At 37.8% G+C, this 20,309-nt stretch overlaps 1 protein-coding gene across 2 annotated transcripts in view; it reads right to left on the bottom strand.

The window, feature by feature from the left end:
• The window catches only part of EPHA6 (EPH receptor A6), a 513,048-nt gene that overhangs the window by 39,820 nt on the left and 452,919 nt on the right, over positions 1 to 20,309 (bottom strand). For both annotated transcript variants that reach the window (XM_050915616.1, XM_050915617.1), the window contains one exon: positions 15,455 to 15,664. In XM_050915616.1, coding sequence (XP_050771573.1) covers positions 15,455 to 15,664 — 210 coding nt within the window. The remainder of the gene's footprint in view (positions 1 to 15,454; positions 15,665 to 20,309) is intronic.

Here is a 20,309-nt window from a genome sequence, read left to right on the forward strand (position 1 = left end):
CTTAAGAGAAAAGATTCATTTCCCCCCCAAAATATAACTGAAAGCAAAAAACTGAAGCTCTAGAGTAGCAAGAAGGGGAGCAAGGAGTCCAGAATATAAAACCCACACATTTCCTTTTCATGCAGCAATATACAGAATTAATGCATACAGATTTTGGAATTACTTTAAATATAATAAATATTCAGAGAGGTTTGGGTTTTTTTAAATATTCTGACAATGAAGATACGCTTAACATCAGGAGACAGAAGATTCTGCCACCTTTTAAGCTGAAGATGATACAGCCACAGCGGGGCAGTCAAGGACAAGACATGCGATTTGCTTCTAGAATGCTTCCAAAGTGCAAGGAATAGATCAAATATTTTAGATACTAAGGGCAAAATCCCACGGTGCTTAGTCAGGCAAAACTCCCGTTGAAGCCAATGGGAGTTTTGCCTGAATAAGTACTGAGCAAAGACTATGATGTTTGACCCAGATTTATCAGTCATACAAATCTAGGTCTAACATGTTTTTAAGACAGACAACCACTGTGCCACAATACTCCTGCAGCATTCTGTTTAAAGGAAACCACAGTAACAGTAAGCTATGAATCATCCCCTGCACCCCCCATGTATATAATGAAGGGAAGAACTCACAGCTGGGCAAGGAGCTGCTATCTGGAAAATCTGCCAAAGAGCAAGACTAAAAAGAATAAGTTTACTATTGCAAAGTTTTGGAAATCTGACAAACACAGAAAAGTGCACAAGTGAGATTCCCAAGGGCTTGTGTGTGACTGAAAGTAATCTGGCTTTCATTCTTGAAAGCAAACAGGCAACAATGAATAATTCCTTTCTATAGTTATCCTTCTGATTTAGGGCAAACTGCAATTCCTACATGGTCAGCGGAAATTCCTCTAGTTGATTTCACCAGGGATTAATTTAGGTGAATAACTAGGTCAGTCTTGTTCCTAAGATAACATTTCTATTACAGAAATATGAAAGTAGATTAACAGATGTGTATATCTTGCTTCGGAAACTTCCTTCTGTAATTACAGAATCCCATTTACAACAACTTTGATATCAGGTACAGGAGAAATATTAGAATTAGTATCAAAGTGAGCAGAAAAAATCATAAACATGCGAGACGTGCATGTTTTTGGCTTCCTTCTTCTAGCTGAAGTGAATATCAAAACCCTGACATCAGTAGCAGTCGGACCAGAGGATCTCCCTGAAGGGCAAGGGGGAGACGGTGGAACGCGAGTACTGCACATCGCAACACAAAAGCCGAAATCGTACCAAGCCAAAACTCCACCCTTTCATATTTAGCTGGGTCTACCCTTTGCAAGATTCCTTTATATAAAGAGCAGTAGTTAAACAATGTAAAAAGAGATTTCTTTTTTATCTGAGAGCTCTTCCATCATTAATGTATCCTAAACCTTCTGAACTGTGCAATATCACCCAGAGAAGTGAATAGCTGTACTATTCAGCCAGATAATAGCTTGATAATATCTTTGACTGTGAAATTAAACTTAAGATTTTTAAAGGGCAGGTCCTTGAAAAGGAAAAGCCTACAACTACTATCAAGTGTCAGTCTAGGACCTTGTAATCTTACAAAGTAAATGCTAAAACTCACAGTCAAAGTTTGGCCAGCTCCAGGTTTTGCCACCAGATGTGAAAGAGTAGTATCACTTGCTTTGCCTCTGTTAAATTTTCAGGTGAGGCAGTGAGGTGCCATAGGAACAAGAACATACAAATGATTCTCTTTGGTGAATACAGCTATGGAGAAGTGACTCATACTCAGAAGACCACGGCTCAGAAAACTACTGCACCTGAGATTTTCCTCAGAGCGTTCTGCATCCAAACCTATTCTCCTCATCGATTTTCATAAAGTTGTATAGACTGGACTTCAGCATCTCCATGACACTGACGTGTTTCCCACAAAAGCCCCTACTTCTTCTCTTTATGGATGACTATCTTAAGCAAACATTAGGTTATAACAAAATCAAAACAATACTAACTCTCCTTACTTTCAGAAGCGTTGGGCTTTCTTTCCTCCTTTGTCTTCCTGCAAGCCCTCTGCTCCCTCCTCTTCCTCATTTCTTGATTGCCTCCTTTTGGTGACATTATATATTAACGCTGATCCTCATTCAAAAAAACCCAAAACCAAACAAACAGAACACCCAGAAAGTCCTCCCATAAGTAAAGGAAGAAAAGGAATCCTGGTTTTCCCCAAATTTGTGTCTCGAAGATTGGATGTCAGAATTCCAGGCTAAAAATCAATTAGGGTCAAGTCCTTGCTAAATTAACAGAATTTCTATTTTCTATGTTACTATTTATTTTCACGAAATAAGAACATAAATAGTGTCTCCAAAATTTTAATTCCTCTTTCTAATTTGATATATTTTAAATTGATAAAAGTAATTAGGAAACACAGGACTAGCCTGTGCAAATACATGCAATAACATGCAAATACAGTGTAGGATAATTCCTCAGGAACCAGACAAAACAAACAAACCAACCAACCAACCAGAAAAACCAGCTACATCCAAGTTTTGGTTCTTCAGCACACAGGAATTCCTAATTCTAAAAAATAAGACTGCATCATGGCCTAGCAGTGTTGCCAAGAATTTTTGGTCTTTTCCAGTGTCATAATTGTTAGCTCTCCAGTTGACACAGCATGCTCAGTGCAAAACACAATACAGCAGAGGAAAATTGAGACAGAAACATAAATGATCTCCTATAGCATCTGAAGACACAGTATGAGCCTCCTTCTCTCAAGGCTCCTTCCCTGTGAGCTCTGAAATATGCATCTGACCGTGCCTGAAAAACTGGCTGCTTTTAAATAACCAAGTCTAACAGGTGGGGTTTTTTGTTTTAAATTACTCTTATATGGGACTAGAGTCAGGAATTCATTTGACTATATTCACGGACATAACACAAAGGAATTACATCCTACTGTGGAATATGTCAAGGTTTAATTATGAAGCTTTACAAAAGCCTGGTGAAGCCAACTGCTTCAAATTTTCAACCTGCTTCAAATTTTCAACCCAGAAGTTTTATATGGCTATATGCAGAGAAGTTACTTTTTACAGCAGTATGTAATGTGGATCATAAATTCCCATGGAGAGTGTTGCAACAAATGAAAACAAAAAATCATCCAGATCTTATTTCCTTCCACCTAACAACAACTAAATAATAGAGTTGGAGCTGAGCTGTTTGGATCACTGGAGCTGAATGGTTTTCTTTTTCCAATGAATTGCTTACCTCTTCTGACTTCAACAGCACACCATAAACAAATTTAGTTTCTTAACCTGTCTTTGAAAGGTACCAATAATTTTGAATGAGAAAAAAACAAAACACACATACAATTAAGCTACATTCTTTTTCAAAGCTTTCAGGAGGTTGTTTTGCTTGTTCTATATATCAGAATACTGTAGCCTACAGTAATTACTGTCAGCTGACATGCTACTGAAAGCAACAGCTCTGACCTTACTGGACTGACTTTACACTCATTAAACAGTATATCAGGAGCTGTGCATACTGCAAGTATGTTCCAATGTATTTAACACAGTAAAGATATTTTATGATACACTGCACCTTGGTCAATACTTTAAATATTAAAATACTAAGGAAACTGTGGTCCATTATTAGCAATAGCCTGACAAAACAGGTCTTCAGGATTATATTCATTCACATAATTAGCAACAAGCAATAACTTTGATTTTATGTCAGTACACTTACATTTTTAATTTTAAGTGTGGATAGTATCATTCTAAGTGAATGAAAGTATTGCTAAAAATGTATAAGCATGTTCTATATGTTTATAATAGCTTCTTCAATTATAGTTTGAAAAGAACAATTCTGATTAAAAATTAAAAAATTATAAATGCATGCAATCAAGTCCCTATGTAGCTAAAAAACCAGCTGTGTTTGAAATTAGATTAATATTCTGATAATTGTCAGCTTTAAAAAAAAGATGTATCAGCAGTATGAGGAATTAACAATAAAATGCTATGACTGCTTATAGTATATAGTGCATGTATACACATATACATTAGTATACTGCTTAACTTTATTGGACTTGGTTTCCAAGGAGAGTAGTGTGCACGGACAGAATTTTCCAAGGTTCTCATGTCCAGCTGAGAGGTCAATAACTTTGGTGCCTTGCTCAATCTGTAGTCTTTCCAAAAAGATCACCTGTACCTTTCTGAGATTCGTAGTCTTCATTTAACTATTACTTCAGAAATGATTTGCAAGTGCATCAGCTTTTTTCCCCCCTCGTCTGTCCTTGAATAGCTATTTAAGATTTGCTCAGAGAAGTAGCACTGCCTATTTGTATGGGTTCAATACCAGTAAGTTTTGAATCTTATACCAAAGCCAGACTTAACACTCATGACTGTGAGGTAACACTGTCTGTGAGGGGAAAAAGAGAGCCCTTTTTTTCCCACTAGCTGTATAACCAGAAGTAAGGAATGATCATTTTCCCCCAAATAACTTTCTAGATGTTCTACCAGTTATAGATATAACAGTTACATGATATAACAGTTCATGATATAACACCAGCCTTGGTGATGTTAAAACCAGTCAGTGCTTTGATACACTTGATGAATAATCCTTCATTCTAGTCTATAGCAGAAGTAAAACATATTTATAAGTTTCTTCTTAGACAATGGAAAGTATTATTTAAGCCCTGCAGGGAAACTGACCCTGTCTCTGCCTTCCCCAAAGTCATTAGGTCACCAGAAGCAATGAGAATTACAGTTCTGAAAATAAAGAGGGTATTTGTTACATTTAAACATTTCACAATGTAAATTGTCTGGAGAAGAAAAACAAACCAAACACTTTGCAGCTTTATGCAGACATTTAATGACAACTTTTTGTAGAGATAAAGAGAGACAATCAGCAGGCCATTAAATACCCCGAAGACAATGGTATGGTCACAAACAGCCACCTTTTGAAGGATGGCAGCTCTAGAGGCTCCCCAACTTATTCTTGTTTCCTTTCTAAATGGCAATCTCTCTTTATAGTCATACTTCTTTTGTGTTGCCTACCAGCAGGGACTCAGCAATGCTGTGACGAGCTATGCAGAAGGAAGATTAACAGCAAAATGGGTCTGCTAAGAGAGTCTTTTCCCTTTGGCCAGGTAGGATGTTGTATAGCCGCTTCATGTCTTTGGCTGGCCACATACACTCCAACAGACAGGTACACTTATTAAACAAATCAGTATCTCCTGGTAATGAAACTTGCATTTCCCAAAGAAGAGAAAATTGTATATTATGTGATTAAACTACAACTTAGAAAGTGGATTTTTTTGCAGGACACACAAAGTTAAAGCAATTGTTTTCTAGAATTGTCTTGAACCTAACAACAAAGAATGAAAGAAAAAACAATGGTCCCATAAACCCTCACCTAGCCTTTGAAGATGCATATTTTATTTAGTGTTTCTTCATATCTGAACTAAAAAATAAAGCCAGGTAGTATTCCCATAACGGTGTGTGAGAACTACAAAGCAAAATCAGAAACTCAACACTGCAGAAAAATGTAACAAATGAAAAATACCCTTTTTCTGCTTTTGAAAGTAAACTAGGGATCAATTTTATTTGAAAAGGCGAATCATATCACTGCACTCTAAAGTCAGGTAACAAAACATGAATTAATTCAATTAAAATACATTTCCAGATCAGCATCCTAACATTCAAGATCTAGCTGAAGAACCTATCTAATTTAATCTTTTGTATGTTGGCTTAGAAAAGCTCTTGGCCTGGTGTTTTTCATTTGCTCTGTTATTGCTTGCTTTTGATCACAGCCAAACTATAGTGAAATTGCAGATGCATTTTTGTAGGCTAGTTTTCTCCTCAGTTCCATTCCATGATCTTCTGTTGTGTTAGCTGTTATTTAAGCTGATCGTTAAGATCCACTCCAGTGTCTCTTTCTTACGATGTTTTTTTTGAACAAAGAAGTTCTTGCACCAGCCATTTTATCTACAAAAGTTACCTTGGCTAATTTTTGTCACTGTTTGCACTGCTAAAATACTAAGTGATAGTCTCTGCCTCCTTACATTCTCTTACCCTTTTTGATCTCTGCAATGTTTTTCCCATAACAGTGATTTTAGTTACTTTTGATATTCTACATTAAGTTTCAGTAGTGCCACATAAAATGTTTTAAACTTCTGCAGATTTATATGCTTGCCCTGGTCTGCCTGTTTTTACTGCTGTACACCATTTTAGAGTCTTTCTGTTGGATTGTACTCCACTACATAACTGTTTCCATTTAGATTGCGAGTCCTACTCACATTTTGTTACTGCTTTCACTAACAAATGAGATTTGCAGAATTAAACAACTTAAAAGCAATGACTTACTGAAAAAGTCTTGAGACCAGGGTGATTTATTTTGCATCTATGTAGCATGTGGCACAGAATTTCACTGTGTGAATCCTGCACAGCCCTTTCTGTATGAGATAGGGCATGTCTGTTAGAAAGGTGCAGTCCTCATTCAAAGACTTTTACAAACAGACATCTTGCACATCCACAGACAGGTTATTTTAGTGGTTAGAGTTACTCTCACTGTTTGAGGCAAGAATTGCCATAGTGAATCAAACCCAAGGTGCTCTAATCCTGTAACCTGCGGCAGCAGCCATATCAGATGTTTCAGAGGAAGGTGTGAAAGCTTGAAAATAATCCACACGCTGCTACTTCTCTCTTTCACATTTGTTTTCTTCCTGTCCTCCTTCCTTCCTTAGGCTGAAATATGAGGTTTCTTCTCTCTTTAAAACTGTTATTGACTGTAGTAACTGGATATTATTTCTTCCTAAGAATATTAACCCCCTTTTTTTTCCTTAGAAAACAACCAACCAACCAAAAAAACCCCAACTTGTTGAAATCTTGGCCCAAATGGTTTTATGTAGCAATCAGCTCCATGATTAATTACACACTGTGTGATAAAACTATTTGCCATCTTTAAGATAGTTTTGAATTTCCCATCATTTAGCTTAATTGAACATACCTTTATTTTTGTACTTTATGAAACAGGCGTGTACATTTCTGACCTAGACCACTCATTATTCAACATAGCGTGTTTCCAGTAATCATTTGAGCCAAATTTTTAGTCTAGATAAAAGACTCACTGATGTGAATTTCCTGCATTACTCTTGACATCTCTGCAGTAGGCAGGTACATTTTCCTGTTAATCCTCTGGAATAGTGGCTGTTTTTAATGGTATTCACAGTGAGACCTAAACAGATCTTTTCTGAGTGCTGGGATACCTCTCATAACCTGGGATACCTCTCATAACCCTAATCCCTATGTCTTTGCTTGCTACAGCAGCTACCATGAGTTCAATAAAAATACATATGCAGTGAATCAACAGAAAATACTCCAACAGCGGAGTGGGTTTTCAGCCTGGGGTATATCGTCCCCTGAGAGTCTGTGGAATACTTTAAAGAGATCTGTGAAAGATACCAAAGTGCAACGTGCTATACAAAAACGCACAAATGGGAAATTTCTAACAAAGTTTGCATCTCCACTGGATAAATTTCAGGAATCCGTGCATTGCGAAAGATTGACAACTGCATCAAAATATGCTTTACTGTTCCCAAACAATATTGTACCAAAAAATAATCAATGCAATCACTATCAGTATTAAATGTCACAAACAGATTAATTATTTGTCTCCTAGACGCAGTGATCTTCAACAGCACTGACACTTTAGGTTTATAAATAGTTCATTCTCAATCCTACCCTATAAGTCATTTGTAAATGCATGCCTCCATTTTTCATAAACACACTTAGAGATGACCAGAGAACCAATCTGAGAAAAAGCAAAGCACATACATGTAGAGTTTAATACTCAATTTGTTAATATGAAATTGGGAGGAGTCAGAGAGACAAAAAGTTGAAAACCAAGCTAATAGAAATGCAGAGCTTGCAAATCTCTGAAAGCAGCAATTTTTAGATTGATTACAGTACAATTTCTTCTTTTCATTGGAAATTAAATTAGGTTATGACGAATGATGGGATCATGCTTTGAAAGTCACATTAGGAATGAAGTGCAAAATATCACCCTTTTTACAGCCAAGATGTTAGGGCATACTTGAGTTCATCAACATAATGATTTTGAGCATGAAAAAGTGAAATGCAAAATTTCCAACTGTGTTTCTCTGCCAAATGCATATTTGGAGTTCCTACTTGGGGTAGTGCGTTGGGGGAGGAAAAGCAGGGATGAGAGAGCTATTAAGTTTTACAATTAAATTCAACCATTTAATTTAGAAATCTCTCTAAATTAAGCTCCTTTTGATTCTCTGTACATCTAAATGCAAATTTTCATGCTTTTTTTCATACATTCTCAGAACTCAAATGACAGCTGTTACAGTGAGGAAGAGATTACTCGCAGAAGTAGAAAGTTAGACAAAACATGGAAAGAGAATGTAATTATATATTTATGTCTCATTCTTGTCCTTGGACCTTCCTCCTAAGGGTGTGCTTTTGTTGTGGTCTGTGTTATATCCTGTTAACATTTCTATTACTAACTTTAAGGAAGGTTAAACAAACCAGAAAACCTCTTAAATGAGCTTGGAATCACAGCTGAATAAAATCTGAACAGAGAATCTAAGAGAGTGGATGTACTAAAATACTGAAATTTTGTTAAAGACACATATCTTCAACTTCAGGGGCTACTATAAATAAACCAAGTAAATAGCAAGCACCATGCCCTACACTGAATGAGTAAGTTTGGGATTTCTGTTCCTTTTAAACATACAACTACTTATTAAAAGTCATCACACCTCACACTGTTAGAGCCCAAAAGGCAACAAGTCTTTTTTTCAAGACACTCTTCCCTTCAGCTACTCCTTTACCTGTTGGCTATTTGTCCTTGAGCATAACCTGAGCACATTTTATCTTTGTCCAGGCCAACACAACAGAAGACAGAGGCTTGAAGGGGGCACATGCAGGGCCTCCAACCCCATGCATCCTCTGAGAGCAGGGAGTGGATCCAGCTGAAGCTGGCAACTCATGTGAAGGCGATTCATCTCACCGCCACTTGACATGAATCCCATCTCACACTTTAAAACTAGTTAGTGCATCTCCCATACACTGCTGCAGGCTGAGCACATTGGTATAGCTCTTATTAACTTCTTCTTGACTGCTTGTCCATGCTCTGAGAAATTAACTACTTGAAAATATTTACTTTATATGTTAGTACCGGAGTCCCACTAGAGTCATTCCTACTGTTACATAGTAGTTAAAAGCAACCCATTGCACTCAGCAGGCTGATGCCCAGCTAAGAGCAGGGACATGCAGCATCTGGACATAGGCAGCAGCTGCCAGCAGCTGGTTTCCTGCACAGGAGCACAATAATCCTGACGAGGCAAGATGATACCGATCGCCTTCTCAAAAGGCAACCCCTTCAGGGTCCCATTGAGTTCTGTATCTCTAATTTGGCAAACAATATTATAATCTCACATAGCAGGCCTGGAAGGATACAACCTTTAGTTAAAAGGTTTCTGCAAACATCAGCACTTGTCCCGAAAAGTAGGAGTCAGATCATGAATGGCACACATTTTATCTGTAGCCACAAAGGCTAAATATTTACTTCTTAACTAAACGGTAAGAGTAAGGGAAATAACTGTCCTTTTCCTTTCCCCTCACTTCCAGCTAATCTGTCATCTTAAAAAATACCGTCTGAGCAAAAATCCTGCATCTGATGCTTGGCTATAGAATGGATGTGATGGGAAAGAGAGACCAGTAAGGGATTTTCAGACTGAATAGGAAGACCACAGGGTGACACGAGGCGAGTACCATGAAGAGAAGAAGGGTCTGTCCTACTCATCCCACTAAGAGTCATTAGAGAAGGCTGATTTTCTGTTTGGAGGTGTCAGACTGTAGGACTGCCTTACAAGCTGCAAGGAAGACTTAGAGGACTTGTGAATGTGCATGCCCTCCTTTTAGATGCTAAGGAGGATAGATGGCATGAGGAGAGCAAGGCTACTGTGAAGAGCTTACCCGGGTATGGAAAGATGGAGAAAGGTGGGGTTCGCGAACAGGCCCAAGCCATGCAGTTTCAACTAGGCTTTCAACAGAGTATTCGGGCAAGGTACCCATGCCAGGCTTCAGCCTGGCAAGATGAAGTTGCAAAGCTCAAGGACAACAAATATTATTCTTCTCACCTGTTACAAACCACATTAGCCCACTCATTTTTCAGCCAGTCTCTATTGAGATCAAATATACAAAACCCCTCCAGAGAAGGGAAAGGCTTGGTGGGATTCCACACCACATGCCTGGTCTCAGACTGAGAACCAAACACGGTCACAATGCATCCTGCCTATCATTGTGTTTCTCTCAGTTTGGTGATGACAAAATGTGCTGTTGTCACGTTACATACAGAATTAACTAGTTGACAACGATTGTGTTCAACCTTATGTCACCAAATAGTTTTCAAGAAAACAGGTTAATACAGACCTTTACAGTACACAGCCTCTTTTTCTCTTTCTTTTTCTGAATGGTTGCCAATAATCAATTTACTCCATTGTCTATGATTAATTTGATTCTTAAAGTAAATGTCTAGGCAATATGCTTGTCATAGCACTCAGGTTGTTCAGAAACTATTGGTTGACATCCCAAGTTAACTAGAAAATCATTTGTGTCTTGTTTTACTTTTTAGCAAATTAAACCTTCTCCCCCCAAACCCATTATTTGTGTACGAGTAAAAGAAAATGGAAAATGTCCTGACATGGAAATTATGTAACAAAGTAAGAAATATGAAGTCCTTATCCTTATCCCCCCCAAATTTTGCTACTTGCCAGTATTTATATAGATTACTGGCATCAATCTGCTTTGCTCCTCTAATGAATCTAATAAGCCTGAAATCTCCCTGGATGGGGTATTTTATCCAACTGGCTTGAGGAGAGTCACCCATAAAGTTCATCAAATGATTCAGGAAATGCAATGCAATAAATCAATTCTCTAACTATTATTATGGAAATAAGAAAATATTCTATGTATTAAGGCTGAATTCAGAAATACAGCTGAGAAAAATCTAGAATACATTTCTTTATGTATCATATAATCCAGTTTGTAGTATCTTTTTGTCTCACTAAAAATCAGATTTAATGCAGAATATTAAGGTATCACCTTTAACAGAAATACCAGTTCAGTCCTTTTTGCAGTAGTGCCACAGATCCTGTTCTGATTATATATATGTACACATTTTGCTATATGTAAACAGTTCTTCTGGAGGCACATGGTTCTTTTGAAATACGTGTGAACCCTGACTATGTTTTAAACTAAATTAATCTACATCATATAACATAGTCTATCTAAAAGCAGCAATGCAAGAGCCTAGACATTCTCTGTATTGACAGAAATGCTTGTTTATATACTAGAAATGTCTTTTTATGAGCAACTGTTGCCTTGGAAACCACTACTAAAAATGAAAATTTCGTCTCCATGGAAAAAAAAATATACTATTCAGTTATCCCAAAATTTACCTTATCTTTTCCTGATCAATCTGAAACACAAAGATTGGCAGTCAGATGTTCCTAGCTCTTAATTTCTCCTTCCTATTCTAAAATTATATCTTGCTGAAGGTTGTGCGATTCCTGATAGCAAATAGAAGTCAATCTCTTATTTCCTACAAACCCTCTTATCAAAAACATATTTACATCCTTTGTCGAAATAGGCTAGAGGACAAAAAAAAAAAGCCTTCATGGAAGTCAGAAAGCTGTTTTCTGAGATTTCAGTCTTTTCATGTACTGTTTTAAAGCATTCAACAGCTCTCTGGAGGACCAGTAGTATCACAGTCTGAAATTCTTGGGAAACATAATGATCTTAAATTGTGTTACTTTGGGGCATTTGTCAGGTTTTCCATCACTACTTAGTTGAATATGGTCTTCTAATTAGTGTTTCAAAGTGAGCACAGAATGTAGTAATTTTCTAGGTGGTTTCCTTTCCAGATTTTCCCTATCAGTTTTATTGCTTTTCCTAGACTTTGAGCCCTGATTTTTGCCCTGCATGTGGGAGGATGTGCCAATAGAAAGAATATAAGATCTATTCTAAACCAGCGAGTAAAAAGGAAGATACATACATTGAATGACAACAGGAAGACAAAGCAAAAGATGTCAATCATCTGACTCAAGGCTGTGCCTGCTCAGATCTGGTAAATTCACAAGGTACAAGGGCCTTTCGGCTTATTTTTGGGAGAATGCAGCCTGTTTTGCCACAGTTTGTCTTTTGCATCAATTTACTTTTTTATATCTGGGAATACATTCACACAATATTGACCACAGCATCACAGATATAAAATTCTATTTTTTGGCTTAGGTTGTCTTGTAGCTCTTGTTTCCAAAGAAAACATCCAATTTTACCATTCCATTTCTGACACCAGGACTAAGACAAAAAGGGGAATAAAAAATAATCACAGTTTCCTCTGAGCACTGACAGGCAGTGGTGTACTGGGAGACGTGAGCCTAAAAATACTACTGTTCAATATGCAGACCCACTCTATGGATTTCTTGTAGCGACAGGTACTGGGCTGTTATCAAGAAAACTCTCTGTGGAGAGGAAACACGAATTCTAAAAGCACCAGAACCTTTGTAAGAGCACTGAGGGTTTAACCTTCATATGGCAAAAGCACAGTATGGAACTAAATAGATGCTATAAAACCGTCTAGTAATACATGTGGACTGCTGTTGGGAATATGTTCATGATGAGGAAAAAGGTCAATGACATAACGATGGTCAGTGAAAGCTGCAAGAGGACATGACATCCAGTGTGGGGTTCTATTCTCTTCTGTTACTGTGAAAGACTGCTTGAAGGGTGAAAGTCTTCACTGAGCCCTCCACAGCCACTGTGACAAACATTTCCTTCTTCCTCCCCCTGCCCTGTTTTGGTCATATTGTGCTGTGTTCCTTTAAAAAGTGACAGGGCTATTCGACTCCCTACAGAGCGTTCCTCCAGAGAACATCTACTAGACCTGCTCAAGGGGAGCAAGACCCAGAGGATGGAGCATATGGCAGGCAAGAGCATCCCACAGAAAACTTGGCTATCACCAGATCATACAGAATGACTGCAACATGGAACAAGGACTGCAGCAGTCTACCGTCAGGGATGAGGGAAGGACATTTCCCAAGGACCAGAGGTGACAGAAGAGAATTGGGCAGACTCAGCCACTTGATTGAGTGAGTGAAACAGTCTGGATGTGAAGACACACTTGCAAGGACAGAGGGAGCTGGAGTTGAAGGCATGAGTAATTTAAAATGCTTTTAATTTCTATTATGCCTGACTCTGTTGCTTTGAATTCTTCTTATTTACAAAGTTTCTAGTTCATGTTATAATGACACATAGCATTTTCCCACTTGAGTTTCAAAGCTTTTTGATCTTTGTGGAGTTCATGATTGAAGCAGATTCACGTTAAATGTCTGGCTGACACAGGGTCCTGCCACTGGCCATCAGCCTCTGTAATGTCCCCTCCTTATTTACAGTATCCTGATGGACATGCTATAGATACCTGCTCAGCACGATTTCCTAGTACAGCATGTGGCTGCAACCTTGGACTGAAGCAATGGCTCTGAGGTATTCCACCTACAACAGCTGCCTCACAGGCTCTCGTGTTAACCAGCTAGGTGCACTGATAGGAAAATAGGGAGTATTTCATCAAAGCCTGTCCTATGTTTCAAGAAAGTCCTTCAACACAGATACATTGCCATGAAATATTCCTTTTTTTAACAACATAGCATTTCCTGATTAAAAGCAGCTCTAGCTATGATGAAAAAGGCAGGCACTAACTACGCTGAAAAACTAATTGTTCAGTATTGGTATCCAGTAGAAACTTACAGGATAAATAATAGCTGAAAGCCTCAAATTATCATTTGGTATTTTTCCTGAACCTAACTGGGAGAGACTGCTTGGGAATTTCCAGTGCCTTCCACCAGCTGAGCTGATTAGCCCATGACCAGTGCTGAGCAATGTAACTTAACTTGCCTGTCACCGGGGGCATTTGCTACCAGCTGAGCACGCTCGCACGGACAATTAGTAAGGCTCAGCCAACACGTGATAACTTTTTAAGCTGCAGTAATGTTTATTTTTCCTTTCAAGCCTCATACTAAGAAGCAGTGTGCAGCAAGAGAGGTTTGAGAACTAAATGAGGGAAATCTCCCCTATAAAGGAAAAAACCATGCTTTCCCCCCCGCCTCCAGCTTGCCCATTAATACTGATAGAAAACCTTGCAAAGTGATTTGTTTTGCTCTAGTCAGCTTGCAGTTCTGTGTAGACCTTGTTCTAAGAAGTGGAATTCACAGTGAATTTATCAGAACATCCCCATTTTAGGCTTAAACTAAATAAAATATAATATATATAAAAGATCTGTAATCCCATTACAATAGCTATATTGAATTCAATAGATACACCAGAGTACTTACTACAATACAGTTAAATGAGTTTCTCATTTTGGCCATACATCACTTTTTAAAGTGAAATAGAAAAAAAGGTTGAAATAAATTATTTAATGCTAATTTATTATCTCTATTAGAATTCTGTCACTGTGCCCTATCATGGGAACATACAAATTCTGTGCATTTTGTGAGAGTACTAATGAGAATGCACTCTTGCTCTGAAATAATTTTAGTTTCAGTGACAGATATGAAAGTTACTTGAAATCAGCTTGTAATTAGCTAACATTCTTAATGTTGTGGTAATAATCATAACAGGAATGTAACTGAACATCTTGGTATGGTGAAAAAATGCTGTATCTGAACTTGTAATTTTATTGGCACCAACATGCTCCTTCCCCTACTTTCTTCATACTGCAGGTGCAATTTACTTTTTTCTTCTAAGTCAAATTTGAACAAGCTTCTCCATGTTCAAGAATTTTTCACATCAGTGGAAACACCCCCAACACCACAAACCAACCTCCCCCCCCACTTTCCACTATAACAATTTACTTGCATCACATAAGGAATTTAAGTATTAATGAAACAAGACTTAAACCTTGAGAGAAAGGTCCTACATATCCTGTTAGAAGGTAAACTTAAGTGAAATAAAATGAAAATTTAAATTTATGAATACAAGGCTTGGCACCATACTTCTAACAGTGGAACTAGTGAGATTCTGTCCTCCCCCACCCCCCTCTTTTACAAACATATCTTTGTAAATGAACGCAAGTTAGCAGAAGGGGAAAGGATGTGGAAAAAAAAAACCAAACCACAACAAAACCAAACACAAAACCCAAACAAGAATGGAGAAGGTCTCCCACTTATACTTGCACATTTGATTAAAAAAACCTTTTACCAAAGTTTATTATACATCCCTTGCACAGCCAACAATCAAAACAACTTCCCTTAAACGCATTGGCAGTGCTATAAAACCACATGGACTGAGAATGGAACAAAGCCAATTCAAACTACTGTTCCTATGGCATAGACAAATCTGAAACTGGAGTAAAAGAGGCACAAGGCAATTAACTGTTCAAGTTAGATAAGACAAACTTACGCTTGTTGTGTAAGCAGCTTCAGGATCGTCCTCTAACACTCGTGACAAACCAAAATCAGAGACTTTACACATGAGGTTACTGTTGACCAAGATATTACGAGCTGCCAGATCACGGTGTACATAGCCCATGTCTGAAAGGTACTTCATGCCAGAGGCAATCCCCCGCAGCATGCCAACCAGCTGGATAACTGTGAAGTGGCCATCATGCTTCTGCAAATAAAGATGCAAGTTCAAAGAACACAGCTACTTCTCATTAATTTCATACTAGTGATATTAACTACAGCTCATATTTAAAATACATTTGCAACCCATCCAGCCAACCTACCCACTGCAAGCTTGTTTTTTCAAGTATTTAACTTGGTCAGCAGTGCAAGATATCCCATCTCTCATTGTGCAATTTATCCCCCTTTTCTTCCACGTTCTCACACAATCCACAATCTTTCTGCTGACAGCATTTAATGTCTTTTATCCTCAGTTACTAAGAACACTTTCCCCAAACACTATTTTTTAATACAAGAATGACAACGCACAGAAAAATCCTCTCTTCATCTCTTACTCCATGGCCTCAGGAAACAAACACCCCTATTTTTATTGCCTCAGCCTTGATTATCTGCAGGAGGTACTACTGTTACCTCACTTTTTTTTTGTTTGTTTGGGTTTTTTTTTGTTTTTTTTTTTTAAAAAAGCAAATCTGGAAAAAGTTTGGGGCTTTACCTTATGTCTGTTCTGCACCTAACACCATATAATCTCTGAACACTAGATTAAAAAGGAGATTTGAGCTGAAATTCAGAGGTCATGTAGCTTTTCCAAAGTCTTCCTGGCTGACTAAGCCTATTAAGCTCGGACCCATGAATGCATTAAGCTGCTTAACTCCTGCTGAAATCTATTAGAGTTGAATATATAAATAAGAGTTATGTTGTTGTCCATCTGGTCAGTCTTGGTGGGCCTCAGTTTCCCATCTGCAACATTGAAGTTAACGCTTCTGTACCTCCTACATCAGGAGCTCCTGAATTATGCGGCAGTGGGGACCAAGTGAGTACCTGCACAGAAATCTGATTATGGGCTCTTTGCCTGGTTTAGGTCTGCCCTATCTACCATTTATAGCGGACTGCTTACAGCAGTATTTTTGTGACCTCAGCTGGCAGACATTTAGCTTCTCATGGATTATGCAGTGAGCCAGGCTTTTATGTTAGCAGGAACAGCCAAACAAAACCAAAAAACTCTTCCCTGCAAGCAAGTTAACTTTCCATTTTCTCTTTCAACACTTTCAGCATCGGGCTACAGACAAATAGCAGTGTTCTGATCTATTGCTTAGCTCATACATTTAAGCAAGATGATTTTTGTAGGGGAGAAGTTTACAGTAAGTTCAATAAATTCATTAGATTCAGCAAAGCAACAGGCTGAACTGTACAGATATGCTTAACTTTATCCCTGATCAGCAAAGTATTTCAGCATTTCCATCACGATTCAATGATTTGGGGCGTATATTTAGCTAGTCAGGTTATAAACATTTAAAGAAATAGGGAATTAGTACTCATATAATTAAGGTTACCAAAAAACCCACAAACAAACCAACCACAAAACCCCAGACATGGAGAAGTTTGATGTTACTAGCTTCTCATGTTATTAATCTATCTTCTGAGATGAAGCAATGCTAGACCAAGACCTGGCTTTAATAAATATTATACCTCTACTTAAATCAAGAAATTATACATTCCTAAATGATAAGTCATTTAGTGTGCATAACAGGCTGCTAAATTGAAAAAGTTGTTTGCCTATAAAGAAGTTGGAGGAACTAGTTCCTAAAGTTACTATTGTTCAATTAATTAAACACCACAGCCATCTCACAGACTTCTCCAAACGGAGCATGTTTAACGACACTTCTTTGAAATCAGCTATTTATGACTGATTCATAGCAACTTTTCCCCTTGAATGTTGTCACTGTTCCTCTTGTGTCAGTGCTCTGGAGCCTTTTTGTCTCTAAATTCCCCACACAAAAATGGAGGCAGATCTCTCCAAGCAATCATGTCACGCCTATAAGCAACCCCTTTCCTTTTTTGTCTCCATCAAAGCCACCTGTAAGCAGTCAGTTCTGCAGACGACACTCAGCTGAGAGTCAAGACACAAGTGTGATAACCAGACACTTTACAAAAGGCCATCCCCTGTTATGGGCCTATGACATTCCCTATCACAGGCCCCTACCACAAGAATAAGGGGAACCTCGCAAAGTGCAAAACATGCCAGTGACAGATATTTTAAATAAAAACTTTCCATCTAGCAATTAAGCAAAGAGAGACAAAAGAGAATATTCTTAAATACTTTAAGCTTCTTCCAATAAAGGAAGGACATGAACTCTATCCAATATTTTACATAAAGAAGCCATACGGGATTTGGGTTTTGCTTTTTATTTAATATTTCTAAATGTTCAATTGACTCAAAATTTGTTAAGCTGGTTGCAAACAGTTAATACTCTTCACACTTACCCTGTATGGATAACTTTTTTTAGCTAACTGTAGAATTAGGATTTGGCACAAAGCACCTATGACTTACTTTTGCAAAACAACCAACCAAGCCCCCCTGCCCCCACAACAAAGCGCCAAACAAAACCAACCCCCCCAAACCTCTAGATTTTTCCTCCTCCTTATCATCGTTAACAGCTCCATTCTTTCAACAAACCTCAGAGTCATCTGCAACATCTCCCTTAACCTTTTGTCTGCTTGGATCACAAGGATTCATTCCTTCCTTTTTTAATTTGTGCTCTTTCAAATCTTGACCATGCTTGACTGATTTTTCATAAAACATAACCTTTTTCTGCTCTTTCCAAATCTCAGTATTTGCCTTACCAATATAGCAGAAATGCCTGACTTAAAAACAATCTCATGTTTTTGCCATTTTCTTTCAAATTTCTTTGGGCTTCTGCCTTGACACAAAAAAGTTCAAGCTTCTTATCTCCACCTTTAAAGAAATTATAGACTTGCTAACATACCAGTTGCAATTTTATTCTGTCCTCCTTCTCCCTCTGTATATTTCTCTGAATCCTCTTCTGCATCTGTTCTCCTCTGTCTCTTCTTGGTTTTATATTGTTTCATTACTAGCCTTGCAGTTGGAACAACTACATTTTTCCTGTCAGCAAAAGTCTTCTCTCTTTCAGTCTCTCTGTAATCACTTCTGCATCAGTTTCCATGCCAGTTGTATTCCCTTACAATCTATAAACTGTTATCTTCCAATATATCAAAATATTTGTCTGATTTAAGCTGATCAGGACAGAGACTATGGGCCATATTTAACCCTTGGAAAATTCAACTAAGTTGATGAAATTATACCAGGTATGAATCTGGCCTCGTATTTTCAGCATTTGTAAATCCCCACGTACATCTGTGAGTCAAATCAATCCTTTGGTAACTTTCCATTATCTTGTTTCATTTGCTTGTATACAGGGACATAAAATGCTCATCTGAATGATACGGCGGTTGTTATCCAGGGCTTTATTCTGATTCCCATGGCTTAGATTTGAAATATACTTTTGATAGGATTCCCACTGGAGTGTTAAGGGTGTTAATCAATACTGGCAGCAATTCAGACCTCAGTCAACTTACCACATTTATCCTATCATCCCATCAGATTTTAATCAGGCTTTAATGGCTTTGCTAAATAAACTTTTCTCAACAGCTGAGTATAGATGCAATATCTGAGTAGTTGCCATTGCATTTATGCAGCCCTGCAAATGCCCTGAAAAAATGTTGTTTTTTCATTCAGCTACAGTTTGCTTTTGAAAACCTTATGTACATGAAATATTCTCCTCCCGTTACAGACCTTTCAATAGCACTGATGTATAATGGGCCGGTGAAGAGGGTCAGTTACTGTAGGGGAGGAAGGATGGTATCCTAAGTTTCTCTCATTGCTTTTCACCCTCTAGTTTCCAGCTCCAGCATGCACTAGTTCAGTGCTTTTCTACAAGCCCATGGAATTTTTCTTCTTCAGAAGATTTTTTCCATTTCACTACTGAGTAACCTTTTGGAGGCATGCTCATTGAATTTTTCTGTATTGTTTCTGGACTTTTGTCTGTTCTAAAATCCACTTCTTTATCAGCCCTATAAGTCAGAGCACTTTTATGTCCTTGTATTCTTAGAAGCATACAGGATTTGCTACAGGTCTAAATGTTTTACTGCAGATGATTTAGATCTTATTTTAGATGGAGAATAGCATTAAAAATGGTGTGTCTGTGTCTAACTTAGATCATATTCACCAGTGACAGTTCCTACTGGTCACTATATGAAAGATGTAGTTTTTGCCATGCATTTATTGTTACTATTCTACCATGCAAAGTAAGTGGTAGAACTTTATCAGGATAAGTCTTCCAAAATTCAAGTTGCAACTTGGTATTTCCTGGAAGTATAACTCATGCTTCATACTATCATATGGATCGCACTCAGGTTTATATTACTTTTACTGAATAAGGTCAACTGTCAATTTCTTCTTTAATCAACTGTTAACAGGGTTCCATACAATTAGTAATACCTAATTTCATTAAATGTAATACATAAAAACCTGAAATTACTTTAGTTAATTTTAAAAGCTACTGAGTGATCCTACACAAGAATCTAAGTGCCTCTTCAACCATTAAAAATATGGGAAATTGTTTTATTATTAAAAAAAATGTTGCAAGATGAAGCCCTTCCTTATTTTAGGATGCAATAGCCACCCTCAAATCCAGACAGAACAGCAGCAGTAGCCTTGCAACCTGTGACCCTGTTTTGCTTACTCAGCTACAACAACAAGAAAGGCATGTCCTAGAATAACCAGGTGTCCCTGCCCACTTCAGTGCACTGGAATATAGCTGTCAGAATCACAGAGC

The sequence above is a fragment of the Gymnogyps californianus genome, chromosome 1, assembly GCF_018139145.2.
Source record: "Gymnogyps californianus isolate 813 chromosome 1, ASM1813914v2, whole genome shotgun sequence".
Classification (NCBI taxonomy): domain Eukaryota; kingdom Metazoa; phylum Chordata; class Aves; order Accipitriformes; family Cathartidae; genus Gymnogyps; species Gymnogyps californianus.